Source organism: Dendrobates tinctorius, unplaced genomic scaffold (genome assembly GCF_039654945.1).
Source record: "Dendrobates tinctorius isolate UK_male_01 unplaced genomic scaffold, ASM3965494v1 ptg000250l, whole genome shotgun sequence".
NCBI lineage: Eukaryota > Metazoa > Chordata > Amphibia > Anura > Dendrobatidae > Dendrobates > Dendrobates tinctorius.
In genome coordinates this window covers 11,515,880-11,541,583 of record NW_027361917.1, presented here as the reverse complement: position 1 = coordinate 11,541,583, position 25,704 = coordinate 11,515,880, and the positions used below count along the sequence as shown (strand labels likewise).

Here is a 25,704-nt window from a genome sequence, read left to right as displayed (position 1 = left end):
AATGAAAGTATTGGTGGCATAGCCTCAGGGTATGTTCACCATTTTTTTCACATAGACTGTGTGTGGAGTCTGCAGGTTTCGCCATGTGAAAAATACCTACAAATACAGTATTTCCTATGGCTGCATTCTTTTCTGATCCAATTTACTCCTCCACTTGTGGTGTCTGAGCCACTAAATGGAGCCGACGTCTGAGCAGATCTGTGGCAGCTCCTGCAGATGAAACAATTGTCTCTCATCTCTGTCCCAGTTTCCGGAGCAAATCCAGATCCGATTTTTTTCTGTACATTTTTTCGCGCTCCCATACCTTTATACTATAGTACGTGACACGCCAGATCTCCTTACAAAGCCAAGAAAAGAGCTAAATCACCAGCTCCATGCAATGTCTGCTGCGAAGCAACAGCCTGCCTAACATATACAGGACATCTATCTCTATGAACGGGCCGTATATAATGTGAGGGAACAGGATCACACACCGCCGTTACAACGCACGGAAACCTTTCCTCACCGGGGTTGATATATATGGTTACTGCATGGAGCGGTGCTATGGACATAAAGCAGCAATGGATTATTCTAACCACAAATATTATTTTCTTTTCTCGGCCAAAGTCCTGAATGAAAGAAAAATGTTTTTGGGATTTTTTTTTTTTAACATAGAACCAATCACTGCACTTTTCCGCAACAACAAATAGGTCACAGGTTGGTGGTGACTGATATCGTGTGCAGCTCTTTCCAATAGACTACAATGGAGAAGGCCATGGCTCTAGGGTGTGAATGGGAACACACATCTACAAGCCACTAATGGTGGATCTGCTGCATATTCTCTATATACTGAACAACAAAGATTAAAATAGGTGGCACGATGCTACAATCAGTATTGCAGCACGGTGGCTCAGTGGTTAGCACTGCAGCCTTGCAGTGCTGGGGTCCTGGGTTCATATCCCCCCACCAAGGACAACATCTGCAAGGAGTTTGTATGTTATCCCCGTGTTTGTGTGGGTTTCCTTGGGTCCCCCCCCACACTGATACATATTTTGGATTGTGAGCCCTGATGGGGACAGGGATGATTATGTCTGTGGAAGTTGTAAGCAAGTAAAATAACAATACAATGCTGTAATTTAGATCTCAGCTTCCTATTGTAATAATTTTTTCCCTTTTACTGCATTATCATCATCTGAACAATTAGCATTTAGCAAGTGAGACTATGACCTTGCCAGAGTTCACCCTTAAATAGTGATGGCCTCAGGGGCGACGCATTCGCCTTTTATAGCCATCCTGAGCTGCTACCAGGCCTGCAGAGATAATCACACGAGCGGACGCCGTCACAGCCCTTGTAGTGCTCTCTAATAGGGGCACTTGTTGATGGAGGCCTCTATCTGCACGGCTGTGCCACGCCAGCAGCAGAGAGCGGCCAACCAACATCATGAATAAGTACGGGAGAGACTGATGGGCGCTGATAGATGTCAGCACAGGAGGGGCTGGAATGCAGAGCCGGCATATTATTAATATAATCAATTGCTTCATGTGTCTTGTGTGCAGTAAAGGACGGCCAGAAAGCTGGAAAAATGAGGCACTCACAGGTTTATGTGACATGTCTGACGTCATTGTCATTTCAGCAATATTGACAGTGTTTGGGAAGTATATTATACGTTAGATTACACTGCGTAGCTAGGGAGCACCCTATAGGATAGGTATGGCATCTGCTAGTTAGATCACATACACCCAGGAAGATGAGATATGGGGGGCTGTTTGGAGGTCTCCGCACACTGGAACAATACTCTGATACATAAAGCTGCTTTTTGCTGTACGGTGATGGATGATCTGGAGACAGATTACCTATAAGGCGCCTTTAGGACTGTAATGTGAGGCTCATGCATTATTGGTGAGCTGGGATTCACGGTTACAAATTTGCTTCTCTGGAGCCTACTTTAAAATTCCATTAAAAGTAAAAGAAAATGAAGCGTGACGTCACTTTCCAGGACCCGATCCAGCAAAAATGTCACTTGCAAATTGAACAATGTGCTTGTGGCACTGCGGAGCCTCAATAGTAGGAACTCACAGGGCTATTATCTCTGGATTTATCCTGGGAAACACATTGCAGATATACCATACAACTTTCCTCCACTTGATATAATACATAAAGCCCATTTCCGATTTCAGCTATGGCAGTGTGACATTTCCAAAGCCCCTTATCTAGATTGTGTCTCCGGTCACACTGCCAGATGGCCCCCGCTCGCCTTCTCTGTACAAGTACATGTTTCTTACTTCATTTATTTGTAATCTGAAACAATTTTCTGCCGTGCAAAAACCCATACTTGCGAAAAATTCGGGTAATAAAATTGGGCGCTGCGTATTGGAAGAGAGCAAATGGAGGCCGCTGTGCAATCTCCCGACACTGCGGCAGGGACACCAACTAGAATGGGGGACCTCAGGACCACATTTTACAGATAGGTGAGGGTCCCAGAAACCTTGACTGCAAATCATGAACCAAACCCCTTTAATTGCTAGCTGAGCAGCTTTTCCCCCAATACATATAGATTTTTTTGGGGAAATATGTGCTGTCATACACAGAATACAATCCTAAAACATCTTACACTCTTTCAGGTCAAACTCGTTTGGTGCCTTTGCTGACCAAAGCCTCATGGTGTTCACAGTGTTGTTCTTGTAGCCAGGCACTGGCGTGTCATACGGCATCGCAAGGACCATCTGCGGAGAGAAAGACGTGCCAGTGTGTTACAGAGAGGGTGGATTATTTAGTAGCTCGTTATACAGACTGGAGCCAATAAAGCTATAATGATTCTAAAAAATAATTTGCACAATTTTGACACATTTCCACGCTGTTAATCTGCTTAGTCTCCCGTTTCTTTTTGCTGATGGTCTTAGCGGTGATTTTATCATCTGATAATAGTTGCCAATCAATGCCTTCCACGATGATGTTACAGTGAACTATTTGTCATTTTGGAGGCCGGAGAGGTTGTAGTAGTCAGATTATGTTATTACTAACACCTTATCACATAAGATGAGAAGAGAAGGTGGAAAACCGGTAAGGGGAGTACAATAAAGCATTACTGTCCAGCATCAGTCCATACTCCGAAGCCCCCCATACACATTTGATAGCTGTTGGCCGATTGATGGTTCGATTGACCACTACCTCAGTCGTCTCTCCCATACGCAGGAGCGATTGCTCAGCCAAGCACTACTGTGTTCTCTAGGAGAAAGCCGCCAACAGACATCCTTGTTGTCAACTTATGTCGGGGGGGAACAAACCGGGCCTGCCGAACACTTATCTCCCCCTACAATCATCTGACGGGGGATCCCAGATACATTGAACTGTTGGTCGATCCAGTCAACATTGGTGGGCTCCAGTCTAGTGACTACACATTTCTGTGATTTTCAAACGATATTCTTCTTGTACAAGTAGAAAACCTCCTTGACAAGTTTTGGTTCTTCATATTTGGACCTGTCTTCACTTAATGTAGTGAAAAACATTTTCAAGCAAAAACAGAAGCAGAGGTATTGTGGTATATGTCAGATTTTCTTTGCTAATATTTTTGGATTTTTTTCTGTATATTAATAGTCTCCAACTAGTGGCTGTTCTATGTGTTGTGTCAAGGGAATGCTGGGAGTTATCGCCTGTAGAGAACTCTGGTTGGTAAACTAAAGCCATTGTAGACCATTCCCAACACAAGAACTTACCTGATGACTTCCAGTGACTGTACAGTGCTAAAAGAATAATCCACAGCTCATCATTGCCATAACGGCGTACTCAATTGTAAGGTTTCTATGTGGTTGGCCGGTTTCACACAACCTGACGTTCACAGTCCAAGTACAAACAATGATGTACCGTACATAGTGGCAGATCTCCTGACCCGAAGCCAACAGAATCACAGGCAAACATCAGTCTGGTGAATTTGGGTCAGGAGACCCAGGGCCAGTCCGTACATCGCTGTCCATATTCAGACATGAATGTCAGATGTGTTTCCAGTCAAGGAATAATTTGGTACACACTAGTAGCTCAATCTAAGACCCAACTCTAGAGGCGCATAAGAGCACGAGTGTGCCAGTAACACTTCATGGCAAGGGTCAATTATTGACTTTTATAATTACTACATCCAATAGGTGGCGCTAGAATTCCCATCATCCTCGCTTCTGAAGACACAATTTGCATATTTACATTTCATGAGAAGCACTGTATGGCCTGTAAGTCTCCTTACACCAACCTGCTCTACACAAGGAGAAACTATACACCTTAAACACCATAAACTAATGTGCTCATTTGTGGCCACAGGTAGCCGAGGATGTTGGCTCCATGTGGCAGCAGTGCTGTGGGATCCCAGCCTCCTGCACGGAGATTATTGCACTTGTGGGTATGGTTTAATCTGAATACAAACCTGACTTCCAACCCACTTAGCACCTTCCGGTGTGTGCTCTACTCTGCCATAGAAATGCACAGGCAGCATGAACTCGGGACGAGCCTTCTCCCAGGGATTTCCATACCGGAGCCAGTCATCGGCCTCCTCAACCTGTTACAACACAAACAAAAATGTTTTCAGCTTTTCTTAATTGCATCAGATCATCTATTAGAATTTCCCTTTAAATCATATTTATACCAACTGTGGAAGACCGCGTTACCTGTGCTCGCAAAATAGGGAATTGGATTACTAATATGGAACTGATTTTACTGCAAGAACAGATGTCATTTATTGGCTGATAACCTCACAAGTCCTCCTGCTATATCTGATGATGGACTGCAGGGAAGCCATAGTCAATCTGGTTTCCATCATTTATTTTTAGGATCTTCCGCTTATTAGCAAGTAACTAATGATAAATGAATGGACAATAAAGTACCACTTTAGGTTTACTAAGACTATTATGTGCCAGCATGATCTGCTGGTGGCCTAAAGTGGTTGTCCACCTGGTTTAGCAAAGGCCTATAGTCACCCCTGCCCAGGTCGCTCACCACTCTCCTCTCAGCCAGAGCAGATAGTACATGACCTCTGCAGCCAATCAGTGGCCACAGAAGAAGAGAAAGAGAGGAGACCGATGCTAGACCCGGGAAGCGGTATGGGGATCAGTAGGTGAGTTATGAGTATGTGCTTTTTTTTATCTTTAGGCAACAAAAAATGGCTGGACAACACCTTTAAATGAAACCTCTCAAATACTCCGCACATACAGCGTGCATATTAGTTTCCCTGTATCTACTGCACAAATTTCTTTTGTTGTATAATTTCAATTTAAGGGACTACTGTATTAAAGGGAACCTGTCACCAGTTTTTAGTGTCTGAAGAAATACCTCCACCTTTATCAGTGCCTGTGCTGCATGCCACAAACGTGTGTATTATCCCCCGACTCCCCTGTATATCCCCAAAAATACCTTTTGAATTGTATGCAGATCTGGACGGCCAGGTCTGAAGAGCGTCGTTGCTGCGGCGTCTGTCCCTCTTCTCTGCTTATAATCGCCACTTTATAGCTCTGATTGATGTGGATGACGAGTCCTGTGTCATCTACATAGCTCAATGAAATCTCATGACTGCGCAGGAGCATCGCGGCTTGCGCAGGTGCACTTTGCTCTGCCTCACTGCAGGCATGCGCGGTTATGTTTTATGCTCTGCCCACAGTAGGGCACAGCGAAGTGCGCATGTGCGAGCCGGTGATTCTTCGGACAGGAGCAAGATTTTGTTGCGCGATGTGGATGACATTGGATGCATCATCCACATCAATCAAAGCTGAAGGATTAGCGACAGAGAGAACAGACAGACGCCACAGTAATAACCCACTAGTCTCCAGCACGGCTCGGTCTTTGACAACTTTTAAAGTATGATTTTGTCTGAAACGTTGCAGTGTTTCAGCGTCAAAGATACCTGGCTGAAAACATACAGCCCTTGTCAGATACATGCAGCCTGTGCCCGATACATGCAGCCCTGACACACTCACACTAGCATATAAACTGGATGACTGCAATCCAATAAAAACGTCGGATTGTACTCAGGCCAATATTATTCAGTGATGCAGTGCAGATCTGAATGTTTTTTCTCAGCTGTATTCGGCATGAGAAAAAAAAAAATTGCAGCATGCTGAGAATTCACTGATGGGTGTCTGGGTGGAAATCTGATCAGTGTGAGAAAATAAAGATACCATGCTACATGGCCCATCCTCCCATTCATTGTCCTGTACGTGGCTATTAAGGCCCCGTTTACACATAACAATGTCCCAGCGATCCCACCAACGACCCGAAATGCATGGGATCGCTGGGACATCGTTAGGCTGATCGCTGGTGACCTGTCACATAGACAGCCCCTCCAGCAATCAGGACCAGCGAGCAAGCTGGTTTCCAATGTAAACAGCGGGTATCCAAGAGCTGTGCGGCTCTTGGATACCCGCCGTTTACTTTGGAACCCAGCATCCAGTGTCGCTGATCGCTGGTCTCTCGCTGCCACACGCAGCGATGCGTGCTGGCCAGCGGGAGACCAGCGATCAAAAAACGGCCCAGGACGATGGAGCGCGATAAGCGATACCCTGCAGGGGGGCCGGCCGCTGATCCCCATCACACACAGTGACCTCGCTGGCGAGATCGCTGTGGCGTCACGAAATCAGCGATCTCACTGGCGAGATCGCTGTGTGTGACGGGGCCTTAAGACAACTGGCTGCAGCAGAAACCTCCCTGCTGTGCCCTGTTTGCATTAGGACAAATGATCACTAAGCCTTCGTAGATAGAACAGTAATATGAAACTGATCAGCAAAAGATTGGCCACTTTGTTCTCACCAAGATCTCCTTAAGACTAATTTCACAATAGACGTTTTTTGCAGCGTTTTTTTAATGGAAATTTTCAGCTGCGTTTTACGGTACCAGCAAAGTCTATGAGATTTCAGAAATCTCATGCACACAGCTTGTTTTTTTGTCATCAGGATTTTGTGCTTTGCATGTTTTTTTGCACAATGGAGAATGTCACTTCTTTAGCTGGTATCGAGTTTTGCTGCGTTTTTTGTGCCAAAACATAATTCTATAGAATAGGGCTTTTTTTTTCAACACTAAACTTTATCAGTATGCACACTAGACAAATCTAAGATCCAAAATCACAGCAAAAAATCCAAGAAAAACCTGCTTTTTTTCTGCAGCTTCTTTCCTGCCAAGAGATCAGGTTTTGCTGTAGAAAAAAAAAACACACTGAAAAAAACGCCTAGTGTGAACTTACCCTAAAGGCCCCGTCTCACATAGCGAGATCGCTAATGCGTCACCGATTTTGTGATGCAACAGCGATCTCGCTACATGTGACTCGCAGCGACGACCGGCCCCCCCTGCTGGATATCGCTGATCGTGCAGGAATGTCCTGGGCCATTTTTTCGTCGTCGGCATCCCGCTGGCCAGCATGCATCGCTGTGTTTGATCGCTGGATTGTTGCTGTGTCGCTGAAGAGATCTGCCAGTTTGGTAGCTTACTAGAGATCATTTAGTGATCCCTACCAGGTCGTATCGTTGTCGGGATCGCTGGTGCGTCGCTAAGTGAAACGGGACCCTAAGACTGACTGTTTCAGGATCATGCAGAAAATACTGCAAGTGAGCTAAATCTAAGGGGTCTCTCTCTTCCCCAGGAGCTGCGGTATGATCACACCATGTCCCTGTACGGTCAGACACGGCCATTACACAGTACACAGCAAAGGATCATTTATAAAATTATCTGAGCACAAGAACATTTACCTGCCAGCCATTTATAATCCTTTGGTTAAATATCCCAAACTCATATCGAATTCCGTAGCCATATGCGGCTAGTCCCAGAGTAGCCATAGAATCAAGGAAACAAGCTAGAATGGAAAAATAATAAAAATAAAAAGGAGACAAAACATTGTGAGACATTGTCTTCTGAGCTTACATTATAATAAAATCCAGAAATTGTTATACAAAGAAACAATTCACTAAGTAGGAACGTAATGTGAGATTCAAAGTGCTGACAAGCGTCTCTATAGTGCTAAAGCTGGAAGCCCAGAAATGCTTCAGGGACAATCTCTTCATCTCCCCAAAAAGGAACCAGTCATTAGTACAACATGATCCCGTGCCAAGCTGGCATATGAAGGCCGACAAACTGTACAGCAGCAAAAACAACTCCAACTCAAACTGGGCAAAGTAAAGGCTTGTGGTATTTTAGATTTAAAGCTCTAATGACATCTGCGTTCTTCTTCATTTTTGTTGTTCTCTAGGATCATAGGAGGAAAACAACCAAAATGGCGGCAGTGCTGGATCTGTTTCATGATAGACACAAAGCCTGAGCGATTGCATTCACTACAACGGGCACGTTGGGTTTGTGTCACACTGTCATGCAGCACTAATTTGTCCAGTATTACTGGATCTATAATGGAAGCTATGAACACAGCCTCGAACACAGATGTGAACACAGCCTAAAGCTTTAATGAGGACCTTCGTGATTGGCTCAAGCAGTCAGGTAACAGGATGAAACGGGAAGTCATATGAATCCAAAGATTTCCTTTTCCAATCACCGACTGCTGCAGCTAGTATCAGGTCTCAGTGGTTAGGTTACGGAACAATGGGACATCATCTCTTCCTGTCCCAGCGCATGGAGTTAGGACCAGTAAATAGTAATCAGCTAAAAAAATGATTTATTCTAGCCGAATGGTATAAAAGGAAAGAAAAATATCATGCTTCTATTGACTATTAAGTCAGGGACAAGTGTTTTTATGTATAAACTAAATGGCTGACACTGGTGTTACATCAAATGCAATGGTAATAATGCCTGCAGTCTGGGAGGATGCACAGGATACACAGGCGTGCTCATAGATGTATTCATTATTATTTATTACTAGCTGAAGAGCCCGGCGCTGCCCGGGCAATGTAACTAACTGTGGTTAGTTATAGCAAGTTATAATTATCCTCCATCTCATAGTCCCGTGCCCAAATACCCATCATACATATCCACGATCCCATAGGCCCGTGCCCATATACCCATCATACATATCCTCCATCCCATAGTCCCATGCCCATATACCCATCACACATCCTTCATCTCATAGTCCCGTGCCCATATACCCATCATACATATCCTCCATCCCATAGTCTAGTGCCCATATACCCATCACACATCCTCCATCCCATAGTCCCGTGCCCATATACCCATCATACATATCCTCCATCCCATAGTCCAGTGCCCATATACCCATCACACATATTCTCCATCCCATAGTCCCATGCCCATAAACCCATCACACATCCTTCATCTCATAGTCCCGTGCCCATATACCCGTCATACATATCCTCCATCCCATAGTCTAGTGCCCATATACCCATCACACATCCTCCATCCCATAGTCCCGTGCCCATATACCCATCATACATATCCTCCATCCCATAGTCCAGTGCCCATATACCCATCACACATCCTCCATCCCATAGTCCCATGCCCATATACCCATCACACATATTCTCCATCCCATAGTCCCATGCCCATATACCCATCACACATCCTTCATCTCATAGTCCCATGCCCATATACCCATCATACATATCCGCCATCCCATAGTCTCGTGCCCATATACCCGTCATACAGGTCGATCAGTTGGGCAGCAGAGTTTAGGATTAGAATAGATTGATGGGGTGAGAGCCTGTTAGAAGGGAGGCCACAGAGCAGGAGGTTGCAGTAGTCAAGGCAGGAGATGATGAAGGCATGCACCATGGTTTTTGCAGACATTTGATTGAGAAATGTGCGGGTCCGGGAAATATTTTGGAGTTGAAGTTGGTAGGAAGTGGAAAGGGCTTGGATATGTGGTTTGAAGGAGAGATCAGAGTCAAGGATTACCCCAAGGCAGCGAGATTGCAGGAATGGGGAAAGTGAGCAGCCACTGACTTTAATGGATAAATCTATTGAGAGGGCTGAGCTAGATGGGGGAAAGATGATGAATCCTGTTTTATTCATGTTAAGTTTTAGAAATCTAGCAGAGAGGAAAGATGAAGTAGAGAAAAACATTGTGGGATTCTGGTTAGTAAGGAGGTGATATCGGGTCCAGAGAGGTCGAACTGTGAGTCATCAGCATAGAGGTGATACTGAAAGTCGTGAGACTCCATAAGCTGTCCCAAAACAAAGGTGTAGATGAAGAGCAGGTGTCCCAGAACTGAACCTCGGGGACACCGACAGATAGGGGGCGATATGAGGAGGTGATGTGTGAATGGGAGATGCTGAATGTCCGGTCTGTTAGTTATGAATAAATCCAAGATAGGGCCAAGTCTGTGATGCCAAGAGATGAGAGAATCTGTAGTAAGAGGGAAAGGTACACTGTGTCGAAAGCAGAGGACAGGTCCAGGAGGAGGAGGACAGAGTAGTGTTGCTTGAATTTGGCAGTTAGTAGGTCATTGGTGACTTTATTAAGGGCAGCTTCAGTGGAATCATATGGTTGGAATCCAGGCTGCCTCATCAATTGGATTAGTCTCCACTGCCAGACCGCTCTGACCAATATGCATCTCTCCTGATGAACCCGCAGTAGGGGGAAACGCGCTGAGAGTGTGCGGACTATATCTGAGGAATGATGTTATCATGGACCTTATGGATATCATTATGAAGGAGTATATATTCACAGATAAGTACTGTTTGTTTGTTTTTTCCCATGAATGGGCTTATTGTTGTCAGTATCTGGTGATTTAAACTAGGGGTATGATATATATCTGATATCTGGAGTGGTTGTAGCACCCCTACTAATTTACACTGAGACTTGAAAATCTGGTACATTCAGTGGTGTCTTTGTTTGCTTACATGATTTCAGACAATTTGTTACAAGATAAGCTGTTCCTGTTTACCTACCACTGATTCATCATTGTGTCTAATGGGCAGTTTTTAATCTGGGTACTTGATGTGACAATTTTTATATATACTTCATATACATAACATAGTGGTTTTGGGAAAGGGCATAATTTGCTACAAATTTATATGTAACTGGTTCTACTGTGTGTGAGTGTTATGCATCTATTCAGACTGTCTGGACTTTCTACCTTTCCTCACATGCATATATGATTGTATAAATCTACTTTACTGCATTCATGAAGATATTCTAAGCAAATGGATACAGGCCATCTGGCCCTCTGTTTCTAATCTGTCGTCTTATAGGATGATATAGGAGATTAGGGATAGCCATCGCACGAGTGGGGGCGCGATTCTCGTATTTCTTAGGGTGCCAACCTCCGCACCTAGGTAGGTGTTCAGATAGTCATTTTGTATAGGGCCAGGTCACTCTTTTCTTCACATCGGCTGAGTGAAATTGTTATCAGATGGTAGCACGTATTATCAAATTTTATACATCTTCTTTATGTCCATTTCCCCTTTTTTTTTCCGTTTTTTGAGGTTTTTGGGCTATAATAGTATTGTGCAGTTTTTAACTGCTATGATTTAGGTTTTTCTGACCACATGATTGGATTGGCAGATTCAGCTGGTTAGATTTGGTTTGACTGTTATACCTTATCTCTTTCCAGCAATACAATAGCCCATTTTTTACTAGGCTTTATAATAGGGGACATCTGTGCAATTTTATATTGTTATTTTTGTACTTAATAAAAGTTATATTTTAATAGGGTTTTTTTCAGTTAGTCGGTTATAGGTAACCCTTGTTCACATTATACTTGTTAGTTGATGGGTATGATTGAGGTATATTTGAAGCAAGAGGGGAAGACACCAGTTGTTAGTGATAGGTTGATGAGATGGGTTAGGGTTGAGATGAAGACTGTGGTGAGGTTTGGGTTGAGGTGGGACAGGATCGGTTCAAGTGCACCGGTGGTGAGATGTGATCTGGAGAGTAGAGACGAAAGGTGATCTTCTGTAATTAGGGAGAAGGTAGTTTTGGAGGAGGAGAGCTGCGTAGTTATGAGGAGGGGTTGTGGGAACTGTATGGCAAGGCTATCTTTGATGTTATCAATCTCCTGTTTGAAGAATGATGCAAAGTCTTCAGCTGAAATGAGAGGAGAGGGAGGAAGTGCTGGGGGACGGAGGAAAGAATCAAAAGTGTTGAATAGCTGTTTAGGATTGTGAGACAGGGAGAATATGATAGAGGAGAAGTAAGTTTGTTTTGCTGCAGTAAGTGCGGACCTGAAAGTAGTGAGGACCTGTTTGAATGTGATGAAATGCTCGTTGGAGTGGAATCTTTTCCATCTCCGCTCAGCAACCCTGGAAGCCCGCCTCAGTTCTTAATCAAGCTGGGGTGCCAGGGTTGCCAGTTGATTGTGTAAGCTTATTAAGTTTTTATGTACAAACCCATGTATATAGTTAGTCTATGATCCAGTAGTGCCGATGCACATGACGCCATACAGACTGAATGCATCACAGCATTAATAATGCACTATTTGAATATTCATTGCTTTAAAGGGTTTTTCCAGGTTCTTGAAAATACCAAACTCAGCAATCACTCACCCTCCACATCTCCCCCAACACTGATCCTAGTGATGGTCTGCAGTGGTCATGTGTGCTGTAGTCGTGAAATTATTTCTGCCGCATGTCAAAGATCAGAGCAGCAGCAGAGAAGAAGGGCTGTTTTGGGCGAGGGTGAATATTTTAAAGATGCACAAGTGGATGGATCTAAGAAAAAATATTCCCTGAAAAACTGAAAAAAATTTCCCCGAAAAACTCTTCAACGTAGAGTAGAAGTCCAGAAGTGGAACAAAAAAATGCCTACTTTCTTAAAGAAATAGCACCACACCGATCCACAGGTCGAGTCTGCTACTGCAGCTAAGTTTTATTGAAGTAAAAGGGGCTGAGTTGCAATAAAACACACAACCTGTGGATAGACATGGTACGGTTTCTGAAATAACGTAGTCACATTCTACCAATTTGGGAAAATCCCTTTAAGACAGCCAATATAATTCTGAAAATATGTTATAAAAATTACCTGCCAAACGTCCAAGACCACCATTTCCAAGACCTGCATCTTCTTCTATTTCCTCCAGTTCCTCCAAATCAAGGCCCAGCTGTGGGAAGATGAGAGAGTTAAGATTATAGATTATATACAGTATAATCGTTGCTTGCGCCCATCATGCCTTGACAACTCACAAACAGCTGGCGGGACAGAGTTTGGAGACCATTGGTCTAACGTGTTCAAAGGGTGTAATCCAAAAATCTGAGATTGCTCATCAAGTAATCGACGAAGATACATGTTTATGTCTTAAGGTACGCAACCTTTTTTACATCTTAGGCCCTGTGCACATGTTGAATATCTGGTCAGTATTTTACATCAGTATCTGTAAGCCAAAACCACGAGTGCGTGATAAATACAGAAGAGGTGACGTGGTTCTTTTAGACTTTTCCTCTGATTGTTCCACCTCTGGGTTTGGCTACAAATACTGATGTGAAATACTGATCAAATACTGAACGTGTGAATGTGACCTTAGAAGAAAAAAAATAACCTTCTGAACCATAGATTAGCGAATATGATCACAAGATGTCTTTTTCTGGTGGATTCCAGTGTGGAAACCACCTTAAAAACCTATCAAAAGACATTCAAAAGAATGAACATATGCCTTTTTATGTGAAAACATCTTGTTTTGTGCATGTTCAGGCTTTTGAACATCTTTCAACTGCTTTGGATTTATAACAACCAAGCGGTTAAGAGAAGTGACCTGTTTATTCTTCTAGAGTCTTCTGCTCGGAACACGATGTCTAATTTACAATACAAATCAATGGTAAAGCTGAAAAGATACCAGAAAGACTACCAGAAGTTTATGGAGCTTTTTGCCAGTCTTTTTTCTTTAAAAAAAAAAAACCTGCAAGTGAGTGGTTTATTCATTGTTCAATGAAGTGGAAAAAAAAGAAACAAACGGAAAATGACAGTAAAGAAGACTTTGCAAAAAAACATGGGAAAACCCTACAAAAAAAACTCTGGCTTAGAAAAATGTCCAAAAACGCTCAGGGAATAACAGAAAAAAATACACAAAAGACGTTTCAGGAGTAAAAACTCCAGAGTTTTCTGAAGAGTCTTCTGCTTGAGAAACTCATCGTATTAAGTTTGCTTGAGTTTAAAGTGTAATGGTCATTTCAATTTTGAACTCATAAATCAATAGTACACAAAAAAATAAGAAACGTTAATATAATAATAATAATAATAATATAATATATCTAATAAGAAAAATCTGCTTCTATCTCCGCCAGGACTAAGGGTACCGTTACACCTAGCGATGCACCAGCGATCCCGACCAGCGATATGACGCGGTCAGGATCGCTGGTGCATCGCTAGGTGGTCGCTAGTGAGCTGCCACACAGGCAGATCTCACCAGCGACATCGCTGGGGACGGGGATCGCTACTTACCTGTCAGACGCGGCGATCCTGCGTCCTCCCGCCATAGCGATATCGCTATGTGTGATATTTACCTCCGACCGGCTCCCCCGCTGGTTATCCCTGATCGCGCGAGAACCTCCTGGGCCGTTTCTCGTCGTCAGCTTCCTGTTGGGCTTCCTGTGGTGCCAACGAGCGACGCGTGGAGCCGGGCAGGAGGACATCAGGATCTCCTTGTCTGACAGGTAAATAGCGACCCCCATCCCCAGCGATGTCGCTGGTGAGATCTGCCTGTGTGGCAGCTCACTAGCGACCACCCAGCGATTCACCAGCGATCCTGACCGCGTCATATCGTGGTCAGGATCGCTGGTGCATCACTAAGTGTAACGGGGCCCTTACTTTCTATCATAGACTTTATTTTGGACCTCTGCCTGCACACTATTGCACTTTGCAAGACATATATATATATATATATATATATATATATATATATATATACTTTTTTGTGCGCTGTTGTGAGGGACTGTGTGTTATTGACATATAGGCACGCCGTACTATCTAGCATTACAAGCCACCTCTGACTATTTTCTGACAGATAATATATCATAACCTAACTGGTCATTGCTAACCACATGGGATATTTCCCTACATAGAATAATCTTTACAGATGTATTTTGTTTTCACTTTTTTGCTTGCAGAGTGGTTTTTGGATAAACACAATTTGGAGCAATTTACATATTCTTTTTTCAGTCACTGTACTGTTATATGAGCTTATATGTTTATACTGTACGCTCTTTCTTGGTGTTTGTCTGCCCTGCGGCAGTGAATATATGCATTTCCTTGTAAGGCCTAATGGACATGTATCTCTTTTTAAGTGATTTTATATGTTTTTTGGCATAATGCATTAACAAAGGCTATTTTTATATATGGCATAACTTCGTTGGTCTTGTTGGATATATTGTTGTGTTGATTTCGGCCCACCCCCTTTTGGATATCTAATAATCTATAACAATCGCCAATTCAACAACATAAAAAAGACTTCAAGATAGAAGACGGGATTCAGCTTTATTTTACTACCAAAATAACCCCCTCTTGATGAGATTGACGAGCAGCAGAGGGGACGGGGTCACATTGGACATCCCGGGGGTTGTGCAGCTGTATCCTTTGGAAAAACTCTTACCGCTGTGATATTCCTCCCATCTATAAGATTCCCAAACTTGCTAAAAAAACACCTCTTTCTTTCTACAGATCACAGTATCGCAAAAATAAGAGCAATAAATACAAATCTGCTTCTTTTGACATCTTGAAGCGCTACAGAGCTAGATATTGTCACATACCTTACCATCATGGCAGACAGCGCACATACTGTATACATACAGCCCGTGTTCTCCTGTACCGCAGACTATGAACCATGGCTTCCAAAGACAGCTCTTAGCCAGATCCATTCTTCCCTCTATATGAAAAACTGTTCCCAGCGCCACTTACAGCCCAACACACGGCCCCATTCATAACCCAACCACCCACAGTTACCGTGAAATGCGGCTTAATTTTTTACTTACTGTACAGAGTCCATTCTTTTTTTCCAATATAAAAAATATAAAAGGTAACTAAACATTTTAAAAAATGTTGATACGTTGTAACCACGTCTAAGTAGTTTTAGTTGAGACCTAACCCCTCAGCTTCTCCTCGGGCACAAGCAGGGAATTGCCCAGGCATCTCTATGGCGCCTGCACACCGTAATTGTGGCACTTACAGATGAGTGATTCCGCTCCATCATTTGAGAGACTGTTGGGGTCTTGGATCCTGAACCCCCACTGATCAGAAGTACTAGCTATTGAAAGGTGAGTTACAGGGAAAAGGACCTGTCATCAGAGAAGACCTACGGTTTAAGGCCTCATTGAGACACACGGATGGTAAAACCCAACACACAGACCGCACACTAATGACACACTGATGGTAAAAATGGACACACGGACCACACGCTGATGACATAGTGATGGTAAAAATGGACACACGGACCACACGCTGATGACATGGTGATGGTAAAAATGGACACACGGACCACACGCTGATGACATAGTGATGGTAAAAATGGACACACAGACCGCACACTGATGACATAGTGATGGTAAAAATGGACACACGGACCACACGCTGATGACATGGTGATGGTAAAAATGGACACACGGACCACACGCTGATGACATAGTGATGGTAAAAATGGACACACGGACCACACGCTGATAACATAGTGATGGTAAAAATGGACACACGGACCACACGCTGATGACATAGTGATGGTAAAAATGGACACACGGACCACACGCTGATGACATAGTGATGGTAAAAATGGACACACGGACCACACGCTGATGACATAGTGATGGTAAAAATGGACACACGGACCGCACGCTGATGACATAGTGATGGTAAAAATGGACACACGGACCGCACGCTGATGACATAGTGATGGTAAAAATGGACACACGGACCGCACGCTGATGACATAGTGATGGTAAAAATGGACACACGGACCACACGCTGATGACATAGTGATGGTAAAAATGGACACACGGACCACACGCTGATGACATAGTGATGGTAAAAATGGACACACGGACCACACGCTGATGACATAGTGATGGTAAAAATGGACACACGGACCGCACGCTGATGACATAGTGATGGTAAAAATGGACACACGGACCGCACGCTGATGACATAGTGATGGTAAAAATGGACACACGGACCGCACGCTGATGACATGGTGATGGTAAAAATGGACACACGGACCACACGCTGATGACATAGTGATGGTAAAAATGGGACACACGGACCGCACGCTGATGACATGGTGATGGTAAAAATGGACACACGGACCGCTCGCTGATGACATGGTGATGGTAAAAATGGACACACGGACCGCACGCTGATGACATGGTGATGGTAAAAATGGACACACGGACCGCACGCTGATGACATAGTGATGGTAAAAATGGACACACGGACCACACGCTGATGACATAGTGATGGTAAAAATGGACACACGGACCGCACGCTGATGACATAGTGATGGTAAAAATGGACACACGGACCGCACGCTGATGACATAGTGATGGTAAAAATGGACACACAGACCACATGCTGATGACATGGTGATGGTAAAAATGGGACACACGGACCGCACGCTGATGACAGTGATGGTAAAAATGGACACACGGACCGCACGCTGATGACATAGTGATGGTAAAAATGGACACACGGACCGCACGCTGATGACATGGTGATGGTAAAAATGGGACACACGGACCGCACGCTGATGACAGTGATGGTAAAAATGGGACACACGGACCGCACGCTGATGACATAGTGATGGTAAAAATGGGACACACGGACCGCACGCTGATGACATGGTGATGGTAAAAATGGACACACGGACCGCACGCTGATGAAATAGTGATGGTAAAGATGGACACACGGACCACACGCTGATGACATAGTGATAGTAAAAATGGGACACACGGACCGCACGCTGATGACATAGTGATAGTAAAAATGGGACACACGGACCGCACGCTGATGAAATAGTGATGGTAAAGATGGACACACAGACCGCACGCTGATGACATAGTGATGGTAAAAATGGACACACGGACCACACGCTGATGACATAGTGATGGTAAAAATGGACACACGGACCGCACGCTGATGACATAGTGATGGTAAAAATGGACACACGGACCGCACGCTGATGACATAGTGATGGTAAAAATGGACACACGGACCACACGCTAATGACATAGTGATGGTAAAAATGGGACACACGGACCGCACGCTGATGACATGGTGATGGTAAAAATGGACACACGGACCACATGCTGATGACATAGTGATGGTAAAAATGGACACACGGACCACACGCTGATGAAATAGTGATGGTAAAAATGGACACACAGACCGCATGCTGATGACATAGTGATGGTAAAAATGGGACACACGGACCACACACTGATGACATGGTGATGGTAAAAATGGACACACAGACCGCACACTGATGACATAGTGATATTAAAAATGGACACACAGACCGCACACTGATGACATAGTGATGGTAAAAATGGGACACACAGACCGCATGCTGATGACATAGTGATGGTAAAAATGGGACAAACGGACCACATGCTGATGACATAGTGATGGTAAAAATGGACACACGGACCGCACGCTGATGACATGGTGATGGTAAAAATGGGACACACGGACCGCACGCTGATGACATGGTGATGGTAAAAATGGACACACAGACCGCACACTGATGACATAGTGATGGTAAAAATGGGACACACGGACCGCACGCTGATGACATGGTGATGGTAAAAATGGACACACAGACCGCACACTGATGACATAGTGATGGTAAAAATGGACACACAGACCGCACACTGATGACATAGTGATGGTAAAAATGGGACACACAGACCGCATGCTGATGACATAGTGATGGTAAAAATGGACACACAGACCGCACGCTGATGACATAGTGATGGTAAAAATGGGACACACGGACCGCACGCTGATGACATGGTGATGGTAAAAATGGACACACGGACCGCACACTGATGACATGGTGATGGTAAAAATGGACACACAGACCGCACACTGATGACATAGTGATGGTAAAAATGGACACACAGACCGCACACTGATGACATAGTGATGGTAAAAATGGACACACAGACCGCACACTGATGACATAGTGATGGTAAAAATGGGACACACAGACCGCAGGCTGATGACATAGTGATGGTAAAAATGGGACACACGGACCACATGCTGATGACATAGTGATGGTAAAAATGGACACACGGACCGCACGCTGATGACATAGTGATGGTAAAAATGGACACACGGACCACACGCTGATGACATAGTGATGGTAAAAATGGACACACGGACCGCACGCTGATGACATAGTGATGGTAAAAATGGACACACGGACCGCACGCTGATGACATAGTGATGGTAAAAATGGACACACGGACCGCACGCTGATGACATAGTGATGGTAAAAATGGACACACGGACCGCACGCTGATGACATGGTGATGGTAAAAATGGACACACGGACCACACGCTGATGACATAGTGATGGTAAAAATGGGACACACGGACCGCACGCTGATGACATGGTGATGGTAAAAATGGACACACGGACCGCTCGCTGATGACATGGTGATGGTAAAAATGGACACACGGACCGCACGCTGATGACATGGTGATGGTAAAAATGGACACACGGACCGCACGCTGATGACATAGTGATGGTAAAAATGGACACACGGACCACACGCTGATGACATAGTGATGGTAAAAATGGACACACGGACCGCACGCTGATGACATAGTGATGGTAAAAATGGACACACGGACCGCACGCTGATGACATAGTGATGGTAAAAATGGACACACAGACCGCACGCTGATGACATAGTGATGGTAAAAATGGACACACGGACCGCACGCTGATGACATAGTGATGGTAAAAATGGACACACGGACCGCACGCTGATGACATAGTGATGGTAAAAATGGACACACGGACCGCACGCTGATGACATAGTGATGGTAAAAATGGGACACACGGACCGCACGCTGATGACATAGTGATGGTAAAAATGGACACACGGACCGCACGCTGATGACATGGTGATGGTAAAAATGGGACACACGGACCGCACGCTGATGACAGTGATGGTAAAAATGGGACACACGGACCGCACGCTGATGACATAGTGATGGTAAAAATGGGACACACGGACCGCACGCTGATGACATGGTGATGGTAAAAATGGACACACGGACCGCACGCTGATGAAATAGTGATGGTAAAGATGGACACACGGACCACACGCTGATGACATAGTGATAGTAAAAATGGGACACACGGACCGCACGCTGATGACATAGTGATAGTAAAAATGGGACACACGGACCGCACGCTGATGAAATAGTGATGGTAAAGATGGACACACAGACCGCACGCTGATGACATAGTGATGGTAAAAATGGACACACGGACCACACGCTGATGACATAGTGATGGTAAAAATGGACACACGGACCGCACGCTGATGACATAGTGATGGTAAAAATGGACACACGGACCGCACGCTGATGACATAGTGATGGTAAAAATGGACACACGGACCACACGCTAATGACATAGTGATGGTAAAAATGGGACACACGGACCGCACGCTGATGACATGGTGATGGTAAAAATGGACACACGGACCACATGCTGATGACATAGTGATGGTAAAAATGGACACACGGACCACACGCTGATGAAATAGTGATGGTAAAAATGGACACACAGACCGCATGCTGATGACATAGTGATGGTAAAAATGGGACACACGGACCACACACTGATGACATGGTGATGGTAAAAATGGACACACAGACCGCACACTGATGACATAGTGATATTAAAAATGGACACACAGACCGCACACTGATGACATAGTGATGGTAAAAATGGGACACACAGACCGCATGCTGATGACATAGTGATGGTAAAAATGGGACAAACGGACCACATGCTGATGACATAGTGATGGTAAAAATGGACACACGGACCGCACGCTGATGACATGGTGATGGTAAAAATGGGACACACGGACCGCACGCTGATGACATGGTGATGGTAAAAATGGACACACAGACCGCACACTGATGACATAGTGATGGTAAAAATGGGACACACGGACCGCACGCTGATGACATGGTGATGGTAAAAATGGACACACAGACCGCACACTGATGACATAGTGATGGTAAAAATGGACACACAGACCGCACACTGATGACATAGTGATGGTAAAAATGGGACACACAGACCGCATGCTGATGACATAGTGATGGTAAAAATGGACACACAGACCGCACGCTGATGACATAGTGATGGTAAAAATGGGACACACGGACCGCACGCTGATGACATGGTGATGGTAAAAATGGACACACGGACCGCACGCTGATGACATGGTGATGGTAAAAATGGACACACAGACCGCACACTGATGACATAGTGATGGTAAAAATGGACACACAGACCGCACACTGATGACATAGTGATGGTAAAAATGGACACACAGACCGCACACTGATGACATAGTGATGGTAAAAATGGGACACACAGACCGCATGCTGATGACATAGTGATGGTAAAAATGGGACACACGGACCACATGCTGATGACATAGTGATGGTAAAAATGGACACACGGACCGCACGCTGATGACATAGTGATGGTAAAAATGGACACACGGACCACACGCTGATGACATAGTGATGGTAAAAATGGACACACGGACCGCACGCTGATGACATAGTGATGGTAAAAATGGACACACGGACCGCACGCTGATGACATAGTGATGGTAAAAATGGACACACGGACCGCACGCTGATGACATAGTGATGGTAAAAATGGACACACGGACCGCACGCTGATGACATGGTGATGGTAAAAATGGACACACGGACCACACGCTGATGACATAGTGATGGTAAAAATGGGACACACGGACCGCACGCTGATGACATGGTGATGGTAAAAATGGACACACGGACCGCTCGCTGATGACATGGTGATGGTAAAAATGGACACACGGACCGCACGCTGATGACATGGTGATGGTAAAAATGGACACACGGACCGCACGCTGATGACATAGTGATGGTAAAAATGGACACACGGACCACACGCTGATGACATAGTGATGGTAAAAATGGACACACGGACCGCACGCTGATGACATAGTGATGGTAAAAATGGACACACGGACCGCACGCTGATGACATAGTGATGGTAAAAATGGACACACAGACCGCACGCTGATGACATAGTGATGGTAAAAATGGACACACGGACCGCACGCTGATGACATAGTGATGGTAAAAATGGACACACGGACCGCACGCTGATGACATAGTGATGGTAAAAATGGACACACGGACCGCACGCTGATGACATAGTGATGGTAAAAATGGGACACACGGACCGCACGCTGATGACATAGTGATGGTAAAAATGGACACACGGACCGCACGCTGATGACATGGTGATGGTAAAAATGGGACACACGGACCGCACGCTGATGACAGTGATGGTAAAAATGGGACACACGGACCGCACGCTGATGACATAGTGATGGTAAAAATGGGACACACGGACCGCACGCTGATGACATGGTGATGGTAAAAATGGACACACGGACCGCACGCTGATGAAATAGTGATGGTAAAGATGGACACACGGACCACACGCTGATGACATAGTGATAGTAAAAATGGGACACACGGACCGCACGCTGATGACATAGTGATAGTAAAAATGGGACACACGGACCGCACGCTGATGAAATAGTGATGGTAAAGATGGACACACAGACCGCACGCTGATGACATAGTGATGGTAAAAATGGACACACGGACCACACGCTGATGACATAGTGATGGTAAAAATGGACACACGGACCGCACGCTGATGACATAGTGATGGTAAAAATGGACACACGGACCGCACGCTGATGACATAGTGATGGTAAAAATGGACACACGGACCACACGCTAATGACATAGTGATGGTAAAAATGGGACACACGGACCGCACGCTGATGACATGGTGATGGTAAAAATGGACACACGGACCACATGCTGATGACATAGTGATGGTAAAAATGGACACACGGACCACACGCTGATGAAATAGTGATGGTAAAAATGGACACACAGACCGCATGCTGATGACATAGTGATGGTAAAAATGGGACACACGGACCACACACTGATGACATGGTGATGGTAAAAATGGACACACAGACCGCACACTGATGACATAGTGATATTAAAAATGGACACACAGACCGCACACTGATGACATAGTGATGGTAAAAATGGGACACACAGACCGCATGCTGATGACATAGTGATGGTAAAAATGGGACAAACGGACCACATGCTGATGACATAGTGATGGTAAAAATGGACACACGGACCGCACGCTGATGACATGGTGATGGTAAAAATGGGACACACGGACCGCACGCTGATGACATGGTGATGGTAAAAATGGACACACAGACCGCACACTGATGACATAGTGATGGTAAAAATGGGACACACGGACCGCACGCTGATGACATGGTGATGGTAAAAATGGACACACAGACCGCACACTGATGACATAGTGATGGTAAAAATGGACACACAGACCGCACACTGATGACATAGTGATGGTAAAAATGGGACACACAGACCGCATGCTGATGACATAGTGATGGTAAAAATGGACACACAGACCGCACGCTGATGACATAGTGATGGTAAAAATGGGACACACGGACCGCACGCTGATGACATGGTGATGGTAAAAATGGACACACGGACCGCACGCTGATGACATGGTGATGGTAAAAATGGACACACAGACCGCACACTGATGACATAGTGATGGTAAAAATGGACACACAGACCGCACACTGATGACATAGTGATGGTAAAAATGGACACACAGACCGCACACTGATGACATAGTGATGGTAAAAATGGGACACACAGACCGCATGCTGATGACATAGTGATGGTAAAAATGGGACACACGGACCACATGCTGATGACATAGTGATGGTAAAAATGGACACACAGACCGCACGCTGATGACATAGTGATGGTAAAAATGGGACACACGGACCGCACGCTGATGACATAGTGATGGTAAAAATGGACACACAGACCGCACACTGATGACATAGTGATGGTAAAAATGGACACACGGACCGCACGCTGATGACATAGTGATGGTAAAAATGGACACACGGACCGCACGCTGATGACATAGTGATGGTAAAAATGGACACACGGACCGCACGCTGATGACATAGTGATAGTAAAAATGGACACACAGACCGCACGCTGATGACATAGTGATGGTAAAAATGGGACACACGGACCACATGCTGATGACATGGTGATGGTAAAAATGGACACACGGACCGCACGCTGATGACATGGTGATGGTAAAAATGGGACACACAGACCGCACGCTGATGACATAGTGATGGTAAAAATGGACACACGGACCGCACGCTGATGACAGTGATGGTAAAAATGGGACATACAGACCGCACGCTGATGACATGGTGATGGTAAAAATGGACACACGGACCGCACGCTGATGACATGGTGATGGTAAAAATGGACACACAGACCGCACGCTGATGACATAGTGATGGTAAAAATGGGACACACAGACCGCACGCTGATGACATAGTGATGGTAAAAATGGACACACGGACCGCACGCTGATGACATAGTGATGGTAAAAATGGACACACAGACCGCACACTGATGACATAGTGATGGTAAAAATGGACACACGGACCGCTCGCTGATGACATGGTGATGGTAAAAATGGGACACACAGCCCGCACGCTGATGACATAGTGATGGTAAAAATGGACACACGGACCGCACGCTGATGACATAGTGATGGTAAAAATGGACACACAGACCACATGCTGATGACATGGTGATGGTAAAAATGGGACACACAGCCCGCACGCTGATGACATAGTGATGGTAAAAATGGACACACGGACCGCACGCTGATGACATAGTGATGGTAAAAATGGACACACGGACCGCACGCTGATGACATAGTGATGGTAAAAATGGACACACGGACCGCACGCTGATGACATGGTGATGGTAAAAATGGGACACACGGACCGCACGCTGATGACATAGTGATGGTAAAAATGGGACACACGGACCGCACGCTGATGACATAGTGATGGTAAAAATGGGACACACGGACCGCACGCTGATGACATAGTGATGGTAAAAATGGACACACGGACCGCACGCTGATGAAATAGTGATGGTAAAGATGGACACACAGACCGCACGCTGATGACATAGTGATGGTAAAAATGGGACACACGGACCGCACGCTGATGAAATAGTGATGGTAAAGATGGACACACGGACCGCACGCTGATGACATAGTGATGATAAAGATGGACACACAGACCGCACGCTGATGACATAGTGATGGTAAAAATGGACACACAGACCGCACGCTGATGACATAGTGATGGTAAAGATGGACACACAGACCGCACGTTGATGACATGGTGATGGTAAAAATGGCCACACAGACCACACGCTGATGACATAGTGATGGTAAAAATGGACACACGGACCGCACGCTGATGACATAGTGATGGTAATAATGGACACGCGGACCACACGCTAATGACATAGTGATGGTAAAAATGGGACACACGGACCGCACGCTGATGACATGGTGATGGTAAAAATGGACACACGGACCACATGCTGATGACATAGTGATGGTAAAAATGGACACACGGACCGCACGCTGATG

General features: G+C 45.1%; 1 protein-coding gene across 1 annotated transcript in view; it reads right to left on the bottom strand.

The window, feature by feature from the left end:
- The window catches only part of PYGB (glycogen phosphorylase B), a 100,878-nt gene that overhangs the window by 25,815 nt on the left and 49,359 nt on the right, over window positions 1-25,704 (bottom strand). The window contains exons 3-6 of the mRNA XM_073557473.1: window positions 12,867-12,945; window positions 7,693-7,796; window positions 4,389-4,520; window positions 2,592-2,703 (exon numbers count right to left, since the gene is read on the bottom strand). Of these exons, the coding sequence (XP_073413574.1) occupies window positions 2,592-2,703; window positions 4,389-4,520; window positions 7,693-7,796; window positions 12,867-12,945 (427 nt within the window). The remainder of the gene's footprint in view (window positions 1-2,591; window positions 2,704-4,388; window positions 4,521-7,692; window positions 7,797-12,866; window positions 12,946-25,704) is intronic.